At 41.8% G+C, this 16,044-nt stretch overlaps 1 protein-coding gene across 3 annotated transcripts in view; it reads right to left on the bottom strand.

Moving 5' to 3' along the window:
• Positions 1-733: 733 nt before the first annotated feature.
• cdkl5 (cyclin-dependent kinase-like 5) overlaps positions 734-16,044 on the bottom strand; it is a 51,891-nt gene continuing 36,580 nt past the window's right edge. For 2 of the 3 annotated variants that reach the window (XM_017459247.3, XM_053676676.1), the window contains 5 exons: positions 14,055-14,160; positions 13,770-13,893; positions 13,494-13,599; positions 9,665-9,874; positions 734-8,511 (listed from right to left, as the gene is read on the bottom strand). In XM_017459247.3, the coding sequence (XP_017314736.1) occupies positions 8,125-8,511; positions 9,665-9,874; positions 13,494-13,599; positions 13,770-13,893; positions 14,055-14,160 (933 nt within the window). In that variant the 3' untranslated portion in view covers positions 734-8,124. Of the gene's footprint in view, positions 8,512-9,664; positions 9,875-11,660; positions 11,778-13,493; positions 13,600-13,769; positions 13,894-14,054; positions 14,161-16,044 lie in introns of all 3 variants that reach the window. The other variant, XM_017459245.3, reaches the window with a different exon arrangement.

The raw sequence follows: 16,044 nt of genomic DNA, 5'->3' as shown, positions 1-16,044 counted from the left end.
TAGATTTAAAAAAAAAAAAAAAAATAGAAAAGAAAATGAGGTCATGTGACACTTCGATGTTCAAAAACCCTGAATGTCTTTTCACTTTGTTCCTATAAATATGAACTAAGAAGCATGTATGGACAAGCATCAGCTGAGATATGTTAAACAGTTTCTTAATGACTTGAAGTAAAAGTGTAACTGTTGTTCCAGCTGCTTTCAGATCGTCCTGCAGCTCTTTTCATCTGACTGCTGGATCCTCTCTTACCTTCCTTCATTCGTCTGAGAGAATGTTGTGAAATCGTGCATGGAACACTTGTTTGGGGATGATTACTTGTGGCTCCATCAAATTTCCACCTGCTCCGCCTGCATATTATCAAACCAGCTGTTCTGACAGGAATGTTTAAGTTCTTTGTCGTGTGAAAGCTTTCCACTTCATGGCAACGACCTTTATAATTTGAAGAAGTCTGTACACATCAGATGCCTTTGCGATTTGATGGATCTCGAGCACTTTCGCAAGGAAGAGTGGGAAAAGTATTTCCCCCAAAAGAAAACGTGTCTGATTGTTTTCACTTCATTTTCATAGGTTGCAATTTCACAGTAAATGTGGGAAACGGTTCTCCTCGCAGGTTTCTTTTTCTTCTTCTTCAACATAACAAAAACCTGACATTTCAGCAGGGGTGTGTAGACTTTCTATACGCAACGTAAGCGTCAACTTGGTAAGCTTTAAACACAAGACGGTTATTGGTAGGACATGGGTTTTATTCGTCAGTAATTACAGGGAAATATACAGTAGAAATGCTTTTTTGTCACAGACATGCCGATACTTGAAACAACCACAGCCAGAGGTGATGAATAAAAGAGTTCATGTCCCGTTTGACCGTAGGTTAGTTTGTGAGTCATGGAAGTGAGAGAACGGTTTGAGGTGTGTAACGAATGACGTGCCTAAACCAAATCTACAGCCCAAGCCTTTTCTTCCTGTATCTGAGAGGTCGGAGGTCGGGAAGTATTGTATCCGGAATCTTTGTGTAATGAAAAAATAAATCAATACATACACACATAAATTTGAGTTCAACCCCTGAGAGACTCAAACACACACGCGCACGCGTCCTTTGACCTTTGAATTTGTATTCACACAACTAAATACCAATGTATTTCCAAAATACATTCTACTTCAATCTGTATGTAAAGAAATGTAAAGACAGAACCTTCAAATGTGACATGTATAAAAGTCTCCTGTCATTGCTGATGGTTTGTAAACATTTTCGTTTACACAAAGTTGGCACAAATGGGGCAAAAACCCAACCACAAAGTGAAAACAAACAAAAGAAACAAAACAAAGGCCATCAAGTACAATGTGAAGATTATTATCCTGGCCACGGCCGCTCCTGGCGTGTTCGTCAGGGATTGAAATCTAAATCTCCAACAGAAAGCAGGTCTCCAGTGTTAGGTCCGAACAAATGACATTCTCTGGCGCTTTATTTATTTATTTTCTCTCTCTCTCTAAAAGGCAGATTCACATTCTAAGAGATTTGACAGTTTCTGTCATCATGGCAGTGATGTATTTGGATGTATTTGAAAATGCACACAGTGCTTCTGCATAATTGCATGCTCCTTGCACGCTGAGATTTTAAAAAAAAAAAGAAAGAGAGAAGCTTTTGAGAATAATCGAGACGTTATGAAAACAATCCTTTAACAATGAACGAACGCTGTAAGGGAGAGTGCGTTGAACTGGTGACTGGTTTTCATTCACCGTCACTGGTGTGTGGGATGAAAGGCCCATTCGACCGTCACGGCGTACCGGGCAATGGTCATCCCAGTGGCCGAGGGCTTCTCTTTAGATGTTATAGATAAATCTCTTTCTATGTGTGCAAGGCTGATCTTGTAAATAAAACATGGTAACTTCACTAAAATAACCTTTCATTCTAATAAAAAAAACTGCGGTTGAAAAACAACTTAATCAGCTGTGGTGTTAATAAACCTGTTCTGATATACTTGATAGATATGGAGTATAGATATCTGAATAAGAACTTTTAGTACTTAATTAGGATTTTCATATCAGATGCTGGTAGAACTTATATGATGATATGAACAGCTTTTTTTTTTTTTTTTTTAAATCTTCTACAGTTATTAAAATCTGTTTATGAAGGACAACAGCAGTGCATGGTTTACACACCCAACAGTAGCTGAAGGTGGATTTTTAGAGCGCTAAAGCACGTGACACCTCCAGCAGTCGTCCTCCAGCACTGAATCTGCTTCAATTTAGGTCACGCCGGTTGTAAAACCCGCACTTAGGGGACGATGCCAATCCTCAAACTGTTGGTGCCAAACATGGGCTAATGCAAAAATGACTTGGCATCGCATTAGCACACTCTAGCTAGCTGGCACTGCGCCAAGGCAGGTTAATATACTGTAACAGAGAGGTACTGTAACCAACCTGGGCACAAAAAGAGGAACATGTCGGTTTTAAATATAATAAAGGATTTAAAAAAAAAAAAAAAAACATTTAAAAGATGATATGACACGATTGGATAATACGTGATGAGTGACCTTCGTTTGACCTTCGTAGAAATTCATCCCTTGTAAGGTCTCAGAAGCGTGTTATTGCGAAACGGTGGGAAAACAAACGATTTCCCCAAAAAATTTGACCCAAGAGGAACAATAACAAGCCGAGAGTTTAAATTTCACACTTGGGGTTAGGTATTAGAAGACATCTGAGAACCAATCCTGTTCAACTCTCTTTACGGTAACGTCTCAATAATATCTTGGTATTGGTGACTACTATCTCTAGAGCAGTCAAATAAAGCGATGACGTGAAGACAATGACGTGATGTCACGTGAATAACAACAGAACATAAATGACATTGAATGATACCATTTGAATGATACCAAATAACAAAAATAAGCAGTTCGATAAAGTGTTTAAACACTTAGTTAAATATCTGTTACAATTTCTTTCCTGGGATCTGGTAATAAACTACTGCATGTGGAATATATCCTTTGATCATCGTCATTAAATACATTTGAGGAGTAAAATATTCATCTTTAACGTTAAAAGATATTGCTCCCTTTCCCACGATATAATTCATTCACCTCTCACCATTCATTCTTTTCTTTCGAATTCTCAATTTTATATACACTGTATATACAACCCCAATTCCGAAAAAGTTGGGACAGTATGGAAAATGCAAAGAGTCGTTTGGAAATTCAGTTCACGCTGTACTATATTGAAAACACATTATTAACACATTATTTGATGTTTTACTTTGTGAATTTATTTTTGAAAATATACACTCATTTCAAATCTGATGACTGCGACACACTCCAAAAAAGTTGGGACAGTCGACTGTTTAGCGCTGTGTAACATCACCTTTTCTTTTAATAACACTCACTAAGCGTTTGGGCGCTGAGTGAAGACACCACTTGGTTAAGTTTAGCAAGTGGAATTTTCCCCCATTCGTCCATCATGCATTTCTTCAGCTGCACAGCTGTACAGTTCCTTCCTTGCCTGATTTTGCGCTTCATAATGTGCCACACGTTCTCAATGGGAGACGGGTCAGGACTGCAGAAGGCCATGCGCGCACCCGCACTCTCTGCTCACGCAACCATGCGCTTGTAATCCGGGCAGAATGTAGTTTGGCGTTGTCCTGCTCTGGGTGGCAGCGTATGTTCCTCCAAAATGTCTATATATCTTTCTGCATTAATGCTGCCCTCACAGATGTGAGTTACCTATACCATGAGCACTGACACGCCCCCATACCATGGGCACTGACACGCCCCCATACCATGGGCACTGACACGCCCCCATACCATGGGCACTGACACACTTCCATACCATGGGCACTGACACTCCCCCATACCATGGGCACTGACACACCCCCATACCATGGGCACTGACAAGCCCCCATACCATGGGCACTGACACGCCCCCATACCATGGGCACTGACATGCCCCCATACCATGGGCACTGACACACCCCCATACCATGGACACTGACACTCCCCCATACCATGGGCACTGACATGCCCCCATACCATGGGCACTGACACACCCCCATACCATGGGCACTGACACACCCCCATACCATGGGCACTGACACACCCCCATACCATAACAGACGCTGGGTTTTGGACCTGACGCTGATAACAGCTCGAACGGTCCTTTTCCTCTTCGGCCCAGAGAACACGACGGCTGTTTTGTCCAAAAACTATTTGAAATGGCGACTTGTCGAACCACAAAACACAATTCCACTGTGTTACTGTCCATCTCAGATGAGACCGAGCCCAGAGAAGTGGGCGGAGCTTCTGGACAGTGTTGATGTACGGCTTCTGCTTTGCATAGTAAAGTCTTAACTTGCGTCTGTGGATGCAGCGGCGAATGGTGTCGACTGACAAAGGTTTACCAAAGTATTCCCGAGCCCATGTCAGGATCTCATTACAGACTCATGAGGGTTTTTAAGACAGTGACGTCTGAGGGATCGGAGATCACGCGCATTCAGAAGTGGTTTTCGGCCTCGCCCTTTACGCACCGAGATTTGACCGGATTCCTTGAATCTTTTATCTATATTGTACACTGTAGAAGGTGAAACGCCCAAAATCCTACCGATTTGTCTTTGGGGAATGTTCTTCTCAAAGTGTTGGATTATTCACTGACGTATCTGTTGGCAGATCGGCGAGACTCGACCCGTCCTCGCTCTTGAAGGTCTAGACCGTTTTTGGATTCTCCTTATATACTATGAGTAGACGATCGCCTCACCTGTTTCACATCACCTTCTTATTTCAACTCGTCACAGCGCTATTAGTCCTAAACTGCTACTGTCCCAACTTTTTTGGAACGTGTTGCATACATCAATTTCAAAATAAACGTTTATCTTCAAAAAAAAAACAAAAAAAAAACTATGCAGTTGATTAGGTAAAACATCACATACCTTGACTTTATACATTTTTTGTTTAAATACAAGTCAAAGTACATTTACATAATCACCCCTCTTTGTGTTTATGATCATTTTCCATACTGTCCCAACTTTTTCGGAGTTGGAGTTGTATGATATTGGATCATCTCTGAGCTGTATACAGTAAACTGAAATGAATTCAGCATTACATACGCTTTGAGTGTTATGTAAATATCATCTCTCAAAAGTCTTGTACGTGTCTTGTTCATAGACACTTTTTTTTAAACAAAGCTGTGCTTCGATTCTTGCAAAAGAATTCACAGCTATATTCTATTACTTCTGAAATGCACTATAAAGTCTATATCCAGAAAATATTCCATTACTGCTAACACACCCTCATTGACTTCCACTCATGGCTCAGTAAAGCATGTCACCTCTGTCACACTTGCAGAGATGGTAGAATTATTTGTGGATGGCCGAGTATGAACACTTGCTCTTTGTCACAAATATAATGGAGTTTTCCTTGGCGAGTTGAACAGTCAGTTTCAATTGACTGATATTTCAAAAAATGAGGTTGATAACTGTCTACAAGTGTAACATAAATGACACCACGTCTCATGTGTACAGTGGACAAGTTACACACGGCGAACCGAATATTACACCAGGAATAATCAGTGACAGGGTGGCGTGACGCGGCCTGATGGAAAGCTGATTATATCCTATAGCAGCACGTCACTTACTTTCTAGCCACAAACACACACTTTTTAAAATCCCTTTATGTTGCAGCGGAACTCAGAATCTCATCCTCTAAAGAGTCACCTACTGCCGATGGTCTGATATCTTTTGTACACTTTTCAGGCCACGAGCTCCAGAATCTTGAAGGCTGCAAGCCGATTGGTTCGCTGCACTTTTGTATATACGTATCCATAACATTCAAGCCACCGACAGGTGAAGTGAATAATATTTATTATCTTGTTACAAAGGCACCTGTCAAGGCGGGGGATGTATTTATTAGGCAGCAAGTGAACAGTCAGTTCTTGAAGTTGATGTGTTGGAAGCGGGAAAAATGGGCAAGTGTGAGGATCTGAGCGACTTTACGACCGGGCCAGAGCATCTTCAAAATGTCGGGTCTTGTGGGGTGTTCCTGGTATTCAGTGGTTAGTACCTACTAAAAGTGGTCCAATGAACCGGCGACAGGGTCACGGGCGCCCAAGGCTGATTGATGCATGTGGGGAGCGAAGGCTCGCCCGTCTGGTCTGATCCCACAGAAGAGCTACTGTAGCACTATGATAGAAACGTGTCAGAACACACAATGCATCACAGCTTGCTGGGTATGGGGCTGCGTATCCGCAGACCAGTCAGAGTGCCCATGCTGATCCCTGTCCACGCATGAGCATCAGAACTGGACCATGAAGCAATGGAACAAGGTGGCTTGGTCTGATGTTTTCTTTTACATCGTGTGGACGGCCGGATGCGTGAGAGTCACTTACCTGGAGAAGAGATGGCACCGAGATGCACTATGGGAAAAAGACAAGCTGGCGGAGGAAGTGTGATGGTCTGAGCAATGTTCTACTGGGAAACCTTATAGGAAACCGTATAGATGTTACTTTGACACGTACCACCTACCTAAACATTGCAGACCAAGTACACCTCTTCATGGCGACGGTATTCCCTAATGGCAGTGGTCTCTTTCAGCAGGATAATGCATCCTGCCACACTGCAAAACTGTTCAGGAACGGTTTGAGGAACATGACAAACAGTTCAAGGTGTTGACCCGGCCTCCAAATTCCTCAGATCTCAATCCGATCGAGTGTCTGTGGGATGTTCTGAACAAACAAGTCTGATCCATGGAGGCCCCACCTCGTAACTTACAGGACTTAAAGGATCTGCTGCTAACGTCTTGCCGCCAGATACCACAGCACACCTTCAGAGGTCTCGTGGAGTCCATGTTTCACCGGGTCAGAGCTGTTTTGACGGCACAAGGGGGACTTACACAATATTAGGCAAGCGGTGTACTTCTCAATACTAACAAATTAGCTTTTCAGAGCAAAATGTGGTCACCAGATTGAAAAACATTTACCGAATCTTGGATTTAAAAACTGTCTAAAAGAGAGATCCGTCTGATGCAGAGAGTAGTGAGTAAATAAGAGTCTAGCAAAGCTACAGAAAAAAGGTCTGCTGTTTGTTGATATCAAGAAAATAGCTTCTTTCTGGGAAAGCTGGCATGTTTTGGCCATGTTTATTGGCGAAATGTATCAGACTCCCCCGTCTTGCTTGCGAGACTACTTCATATATAACTTATTGCTCATACGTACACTCATAAACAACTTACACTCTCTTGAACAAGAGCTGATTCTCCCAAAGGGGAAATGACAAAGGCAAGTCAATGAGGGAACATTAAAAACAGTTTTGGAACACAAACCTGGTGCAGAGGTGAGCGTCAGACGTTCCGTACTGACACGAACCCTGCTGAACTAATCCCTGACTGCGTCTACCGTGGCATGCCGTCCATCTTTCAGCCATTCAGACTGGGTTTGGCTTACAGTTCAGATTTTAGTTTAGAAATGCTTTCACAAAGAGAGAGGTAAAAAAAAAAAAAGAAAAAAGGAAAACAAGCAAAAGAAAAAACAAAACAACAACAACAACAAAAAAAAAACCCTGCCATTTGTTAGCTAGAGCTCATGATATGAGAATTAGCTTCTGACAGTGTAGCTTCTGTGAAAATGGGACGTTAGATCTCATAGATCTCACAAAATGTTTAAAAGCTGAGATGCCTAGGCAGTGGAGGATTCATAACAGAACAAACTGTTAATAATAATAATAATAATAATAATAATAATATGTACCATTTGTTACAACAATAAAATGCACTCTGTACAATGTAAATATTAAATATTAAGACACTCATAATTAATTAAATAATCTCCATGAAATATAGAATTATTACACAATAAATATTTATACATTCTCTGGTGTATAAACTAAAGCTCTTACTATTCCACGGTTAATTTACCCCCATCTGATAAATTTCCTTATACAAATACTTAGATACTTCATCAAGGTCAATAACTGAAAACTGAACCCATTAACAATAATACAAATTCTATCAAAGGATGTGGATGATTTTTAAAAAACAAACTCAAGACATGATTAGCGCCACCTTCTGGCCAGAGGTGTCGTTAAGTGCGGAAGTGATATTGGTTTTGCAGTTACCCCCACAGAGTCAAAGGAGAGAAAGAAGACACGTCTGCCCCTACAAAGCGGTTTCTTTCAGGTCATTGAGGTTTGGCATCCGAGGACGGGCAGCCCGGGCGAACCCGATGCCATTCTGCCCACCTTTACTGGCCAGTTGGTCGGGGTAGGGAGCTGAGGCATGCCAGGCGGACTCTATCTGCCCCGGCAGAGGGTAGCTGTGGGGCTTACGGCTCTTGGTGTTAGGAGTGATGCTGCCTACTGGAATGGCCCGTGCTTCAGGCATGTTCGGGGGTGCTGCTTTGGGTGGCGGGTTGGCAAGTGGCTGGAATCGCAGTTCAGAGGAGCGATCTGGAGGAGGTGGAGGAGGAGGCTGGCTAGGAGCTGCAGAGGATGAGGGGGGAGATGAGAGGTGCAGAAACTTACGCAGAGACCTTAGAGGTTGGTTCTGAAAGTGAAATAAAAACAGAAGAGCTGTGACGATGACTCACCCAGCGGAAACATACGAACATAGCATTATAAGAGTTCAGAACAATATGGCTGCTCACAACTATGGGAATTCACAACCATAAAAAAATCTGAACTTTAAGAATTCTAAAACATCACTGAGAATCCTCAGATTTCAAACTATAACCTTGCGTTCACACGAGCAGCGATTCACGTCCGTCACACTGTTCTATGCTCATCGGTAGTGGGCGGCCCTATCTTTAATATCCTTCCCGATTTCCATGGTTTTAAAGACATTTAAATAAAGGCTTACGTGTATGGTTGAATTTCGTTTCCCAGACAAATGAACATTTATTCCTGTTTTTACCGAAAAGAAGCAGTTCTCATCCGAAAGATTTCAGTTACGGAAAAGAGAAGCAGTTTCTCCAACTGCGGACTTTTTTCTTCTTCTCGCAATCGTTTTGCTTATTCTCTTGCGGGGTGCCAATAATAGTTCAGGTTAAATGAACAGAGCGGAATGATGAATCAGAAAAACATGAGAATTCAATTAAATGTGTAAGAAAGAAATACCATGACTCAGAGTCATGACAATTACAAATGCCTCCGAACAATAACATTCGGAATGGATTCAGAAAAAAAAAAAAACGAAGTATTTCCAAGGCAGAAATATTCAGATTCAGAAGCACAGTTTTCAGTTTTGAAGTTTTACAGTTATGAAGAATTGGAAACTTAGAAATTTAGAAATCCATGATCTCATAACCATGATTTAATATACGAATTCAGAAGTATAAGAATTTAGAACTATAGGAGTTAATAAACATTCAGAACTACAAGAATTCCGAAGTATAAAGAGTCAGACCTATACGAATTCAGAACTATAAGGGTTCAGAACTATAATGATCCAGAATTATAAGGACTCACAACTGCAGGAATTCAGAAGTATAAAGAGTCAGAACTATTAGAATATTCCTATTCCCATATAAGAATATAACAGTTTAGAACTATGATGATCCAGAACTATATGGTTCAGTACTATAATGATCCAGAACTATAAGGATTCAGAACTATAAAAATTTATATGCAACATTTTCAGTTCTATAGGCTTTCACATGGATTTACTGTATAACTATATACATAAACAAACAGTTTCTTGCCTGAGGTTGCACATTTGTATGTTTCTCTATAGGCCAGGTGTTGTCTCTCTCTCGTTCTCGATCACGTCCTCGCTCTCGGTTCCTATCCCTGTCCCGGTCCCTGTCTCTGTCTCTTTCTCTGTCCCGGTTCCGGTGACGGCTGCTGTGGTGGGACGAGGATTTCACTGGTCTCTGGAGCACCAGCTGGTCTTGCTGTCCTTCAGCTGCAACCTGGCAACCACGTAGAGAAAGAACAGTGTGCAAAAAGCACCAAAAACACGGCGCAATCGAGGACAAAGAAACCAAAAGAAAACAAAAAAACGTGCATGAGGCCAGCAGGCTGGGAGTGTACATCAATTCCCGTTGCAATCTGCCTATATATGAAATTATAGTACACATACACTCGCTGTCCACTTTATTAGGAACACCTGTACAATCAGCCAATCATGTGGCAGCAGCACAATGCAAACATCATGCAGACACAGATACAAGAGCTTCAGTTAATGTTCACATCACACATCAGAATGGGGGGAAAAAATGTGAACTCTGTGACTTTAACCGTGGCATGGCTGTTAGTACCAGATGGGCTGGTTTGAATATTTCATAACCTGCTGATCTCCTGGGATTTTCACACACAACAGTCTCTAGAGTTTACACAGAAAACATAAAAAACATTGCGTGAGAGACAGTTCTGTGGGTGGAAATATCTTGTCGATGACAGAGGTCCGAGGAAAGTGGCCATATCGGTTCCAACTGCCAGGAAGGATGTAGTAACTCATATAATCACTCTGTACACCCGTGGTGAGCAGAAAAGCGTCTCAGCATGCACAAAACATTGATGCTTGAGGTGGATGGGCTACGACAAGAGAAGAACACATCGGGTTCCACTCCTGTCAGACAAGAAAAAGAATCTGAGGCTATCATGGGCACAGACTCATCCCAAAGTGGACATGCAATGTGCGTTCTGAAATGCTTTTCTTCTCACCATGGTTGTAAAGAGTGCTTATTTGAGTAACTATAGACTTCCTGCCAGCTTAGACCAGTCTGCTCAATCTCCTCTGATCTCATCGACAAGGCATTTCAGCCTGCAGACCCTCTGTACACAGGATGCTTTTATTGTTTTCTGTGTCAATTCTAGAGGCTGTTGTGTGTGAAATTCCAGCGTGAACAGTAGTTTGTGAAGTACTCAAACCAGCTCATCTGGTACCAATAACCATGCCACGGTTAAAGTCACTCACTGAGATCACACTCCCCCAACCCCCGTCCCCTCCCCCTGATTCTGATCTGTGTCTGTATGATTTTATGAATTGCACTGCTGCCACTAGATTGGCTGATTGGATAACTGCATGGATGTGCACTTGTATAGGTGTTCCTAATAAAGTGGATGGTGAGTGTATATTAATATGCACAGTGTTTAATTAGCTGGGCTATTAGGACACACCCAGCCCCTGTCTCTACTAGCTAGTGTAAATATGTTTGTGTTAGTTAGTGGGAAAAGAAACATTATGCTCCGTTCTCCTGCACTCTCCGACTTCTGGAGAATCATTAAGTGTAGCTGTACATCCACTGTAAGCAGGCACTGCTGAAGTCCCATGCATCTGATGACATGCTTGTGCTGCTACGTTAGCAGGAATGTTAATGATGTTTCACGTATTGAAACAGTCGGGACCAGATCCATAAAATCAGAATGCATGCTTAGTAAGGGCTTTAACAGAACTTCAGTTCAAGAACTTCAACCACTGACATTCAGAACTCGGTGTATTCAGAACCATGCGCTTTCTGAACTCTAAGGATTCAGAAGCATGTCTAAATATCTTAGCAGGTGCCTCGAGACCTACTTGTTTAACGTTCACATGAATCTGGGCCCAATGCTCATGGCGTCACGTTGAACAAATACTACTGAGTAGCTAAAAACAAAAAGAAGTGATGGCTACATTTATAGACACATGCAGTGGAGACTCTGGTGTGATGTCAACAATGCACAATGTGGAGTGGGACGGTTCTATGAATGCTGTACCATGGGCTGAGCAAGGACAGGAAGCACAGAGGAGTTATGCTTTAAGCTATTCTTTGAGTTAAAGAGGGGGAAAAGGCTTTTCTTGATGCTCGGGTTCCTTCCCTCGCAGCCCTCCGTCTGGAATATAAGACGCAGAAAAAGGCCAGTGGCTCAATGCAGGAAGAGACAGACATGTTTTTTTGTTGTTGTTGAAAGCAGCAGATGAGATGAACATACAGACCCATGGCTTAGAGTTTACACACAGAGCACATTTTTTGGATGAGTGGCAGATTTCCGTCACAGACACACTGCTAGGGTCTGCTTACGACCCAATGGGGATGCCATGAGCATAATTCCCATTATGTCCTTATCTGGATTTGAGCTTGAGGGATTTTACCAATGATACGACTACAGCCCTGCTTGAGCTGAATTAGCTTTACCTGGGGAGGATTAACTGATTAGCACATCATAATATGAAGCTTATTAGGCTAGTCTATTTGGTCCTGATTTCTGTTTATATTTTAATAGACCCCGTCGCCCCCCCATAAAATAAATTAAAATTAAGCTGCTATAAACACAAAACAACTCCAGGCTAACAAGACACAGAATATCATAGGCTAGCATTAGCTTTATATATAGCTTTCTCTTAAGGCTAATAGTATATCACAGATTAGTATTAGCATTACATAATGTAGCTTTCAAATAAGGCTAATTAAATATCACAGGCTAGCATTAGCTTTAGATAATGTAGCTTTCTATCAAGGTTAATGGAATAACGCAGGCTAGCATTAGCTTTAGATAATGTAGCTTTCTATTAAGGAGAATAGAATAACGCAGGCTAGCATTAGCTTTAGATAATGTAGCTTTCTATTAAGGAGAATAGAATAACGCAGGCTAGCATTAGTTTTAGATAATGTTTCTATTAAGGTCAGTAAAATATCACAGACCAAATTTAGCGTTCTAATAAGGCTAGTTTTAGCTTACATCCTATAAATGATGTAGAACCTCAGTTGGGCTAGCTAACTAGCAGGACTCCATTTTATTGCATGTGCATATGCACCATCAAGTCATATACCACTGATTTACTACATTTGATATAAATTGGAATAGAAAAACAGCATATGAGTTAAGAAGAGATGAACACTTTAGCAAGTTAGGGCATTTAGCATATATTTCTTGCGCGCACACACACACACACACACACACTGCTGTAACTATGTAAAAGAGACAAACACATACCACACAACCCAGAGAGACAGCACACATAAAGACACATAAAGCAATCCTCCTTGCAGTTATTATCGGAAGTTTTCCAAATTCTGTAATAATACTGAAAGTGGGGGAAAATCAGCATTAGGCGATAAGCTAATATGTTCCAACTCATTTTTTACACTTATTATTGGCATCATGATTTTTCATGGATAACACAGGGGTGGACAAATCAGTAGCCAGATGCACTGGACAAGCAGATCTTGTGTCTGAGCTTTCAACTAGAGGAAAGAAAATAAACCCTGCTTCCTATGACAAACGAACAGCTTTCATTTGGTATGTAACCTAAACTAAAATGTGCTTCGTGGTGTCGTGACACACCTTGATGGTGTAACTACAGAGGGAGCTTCCAAATCCCACCACCTGCTGCACTACACTCAACAGCTTTTAGACTAGGGCTAGCTACTGATTTTATCATTTGTCCACCTGTGATAACATATTCTTTCAGTGATACACGTATTATTTTTTTGCTACGATTACCATTTAAATTATGCAACAAAAAAAAACCCCAAACACATAATTTAAATGGTTTTATCGGCTAAGGCAGAATCCAGTCGAGTGTTAAAGGAAAAGTGTAAGGCTCACTGGTTGTGACTTCTTCTTTTTCTTCTTTATTGCTCTAAAGAAACCCTGTTTTTCCTTCTGTTTCGGAATCTCCGGTGGGTTCATAACCATGGCCTCCGAGTTATTCCTAAAATCAGAATCAAAACAAATATATTGTGAGATGCCTCCAGAGTTTTAAGGCAAGATTTTAAGTATTACTGACTAATATTATGATGTGCCATCCACCTGAAATTGTGTAAATATATATATAGTCAAGTGTGAAATATATATACAGTCATGCTAACAGTGAGGACTCACCAGGGGTCAAAGTTCGTCTGGCGTTTGGAGTGGTTGGCCATGGCAGCGCTGTCCGCTGATACGGGTGGAACTCTGCTCTGAGCCGCACTGTCATGGAAGGAATTGTCTGGTCGTGGAGAAGGGACTAGGGTATACATATAGGGTACACAATACACAGTAGGTGTTAGGCTCAACTGTGCACTAGTAAGATATAAAAAGTAAATCTATATTTCTCTGATTTTTTGCTGTCACATGATTAGCATATTGACTTTTAGACTTTTATTCTCAGTCCAGGTTTGTTAATACCTCTGTAAAAGCTGCCCACTCTGCGAGGCATAGAGTCACTATAGATGATCCGGTTCTCCTTGGATGAGGTCCCATCTTCCATATGTGGATCGTGGTACATCCCGACCTGCAGCACAGGAAGTACAGAATGCAGCGTACATAACGTTCTTCTCCACACTACCCTTTCGCATGCTTCCTACACACACCTAGCCATGCTGGGGCAACGTCTGATATGACACATTTTATTCCCTATGTAGTGCACTGCTCTGGAATCATTTGAAATCGTATCTGAAAGCACTATAGAAAACATCCAGCCCAGAGAGAAGATGATTCCAGGCTAGATATGGTTAGCTTTTGGTTGAAGGTTAGTTATGGCAAAGGCAAGTGGCTCAACCGTAAGCAGCCAAAAGGATCTCACAGCATTTGGAATCTGGGCACAAAAAATGTAACCAATCATTTATAAGGCTAGTCTATAGCAGTCCCTTTTATGTCATTTTGGTGCATTTTGGTAAAACTACGTTTCCATCAGCAACTGATTGTTCACCACTTGGACAAGGACCGAAACCCACCAGTTTCTGGTGGACCACAAGTTGTTTGATGCTCACCCGATTACGGGTGTTCACATCTGTCAAAACAAAAGAAAACGTCCGGTTGATCTGCACTACACAAGGCAGGTTTTGACGTTGAGTTATGGTTGTGGTCAGGCTGCCAGTTCTGGATGATTTCAACCGTCGCATGTGAGTCGGAACTGGGACCTCATCTATTTGTTACCTGGGAATGCGTTTGCAAAATCCTGCATTGCACTACATTAGACCATGTCCAAACTAAGTACCCTAACACATGCTGAATGTGCTGGGGTACATAATCCATTTGAAGATGCTGCATAGTCTAGGCAATCAACTGAGTGTGTTGAGTATGGTTTTGTACCTATGGCAGTGGACTGATGGTAACATGCTTAGCATCAACAGAATGGCACTACAGCCACAGACTAATCCGCAAATTCTGCATTGTACAATTCAACAGCATATATTACATATAGGTGTCCATTTTAAATATGCTATAGTACTGCTAGTGGTACACCAACTATGGTGTCGGTTGAAACATACCACCAGACTTTGTAATATTTACTTGAGGAGAGGACAGTCAAAAGGCATAGACATTCAAGACTGAAAGGAAATCATTTGATTCTGTGATGGTCAAAGCAAAATCAGCCGAGGAAAACGTGCAGCACAGATAAACTTGGAGGGACAGTCATATACCGGGTTACATAAAGGGGATCATTCTTCTCCATGCAAACTCTCCATTGGTGTCCCACAAGACTGGGTGCTGGGTCCTCGTCTAGTCTCCGTCTATGCTCACTCTCTCAGTGAGGTTATGTCCTCACGTGGGTTTTCATTCCACTGCTATGCTGAGGACACTCAACTCATCCTCTCCTTTCCTCCACCACACACTGATTTTTCTGATGGATCGCAGCATGTCTGGCAGACACCTCATCATGGATGGCAGTTCATCAGCTGAAACTAAATCCCGACAAGACTGAGCTGATGTACACCCCTGGAGATGCATTCCCATGTCAAGATCTTGTGATCTCTCTGGACAAGGGGTAGTCCTGGGCAACCAACTGTCCGTCTTGCCTCACATCACTAAACAGGCTTGGTCATGCATGTTCTTCCAAGTTCTCCCCACCACCTAACTGCTATGCTCCTGGTAGTTTCCTGGATCAGATGCTTGCCTACAAAGCCACAAATGGACCTGCGTCCACTTACCTTAATTCACTTATCACACCCGGCTTGCACCATGCTGCCTCTGAGCTTCTAGCATGGCTCAACTGGACCCACCATCTCTCAAAGTATATGCATCAAGACTTTTCTCTGTCCTGGCACCCAGGTGGTGGTATGAACTCCGCTGGCTGTACAAACAGCCAAATCACTAAAGACCTCTACTTCTTCACCAAGCCCAAGTAAATAAATAAATAAATAAATAAAAATACTTGTGTTGTTTTCCTTTCATA

The sequence above is a fragment of the Ictalurus punctatus genome, chromosome 27 (assembly GCF_001660625.3).
Source record: "Ictalurus punctatus breed USDA103 chromosome 27, Coco_2.0, whole genome shotgun sequence".
NCBI lineage: Eukaryota > Metazoa > Chordata > Actinopteri > Siluriformes > Ictaluridae > Ictalurus > Ictalurus punctatus.
This window is presented reverse-complemented; position numbering and strand designations above follow the sequence as displayed.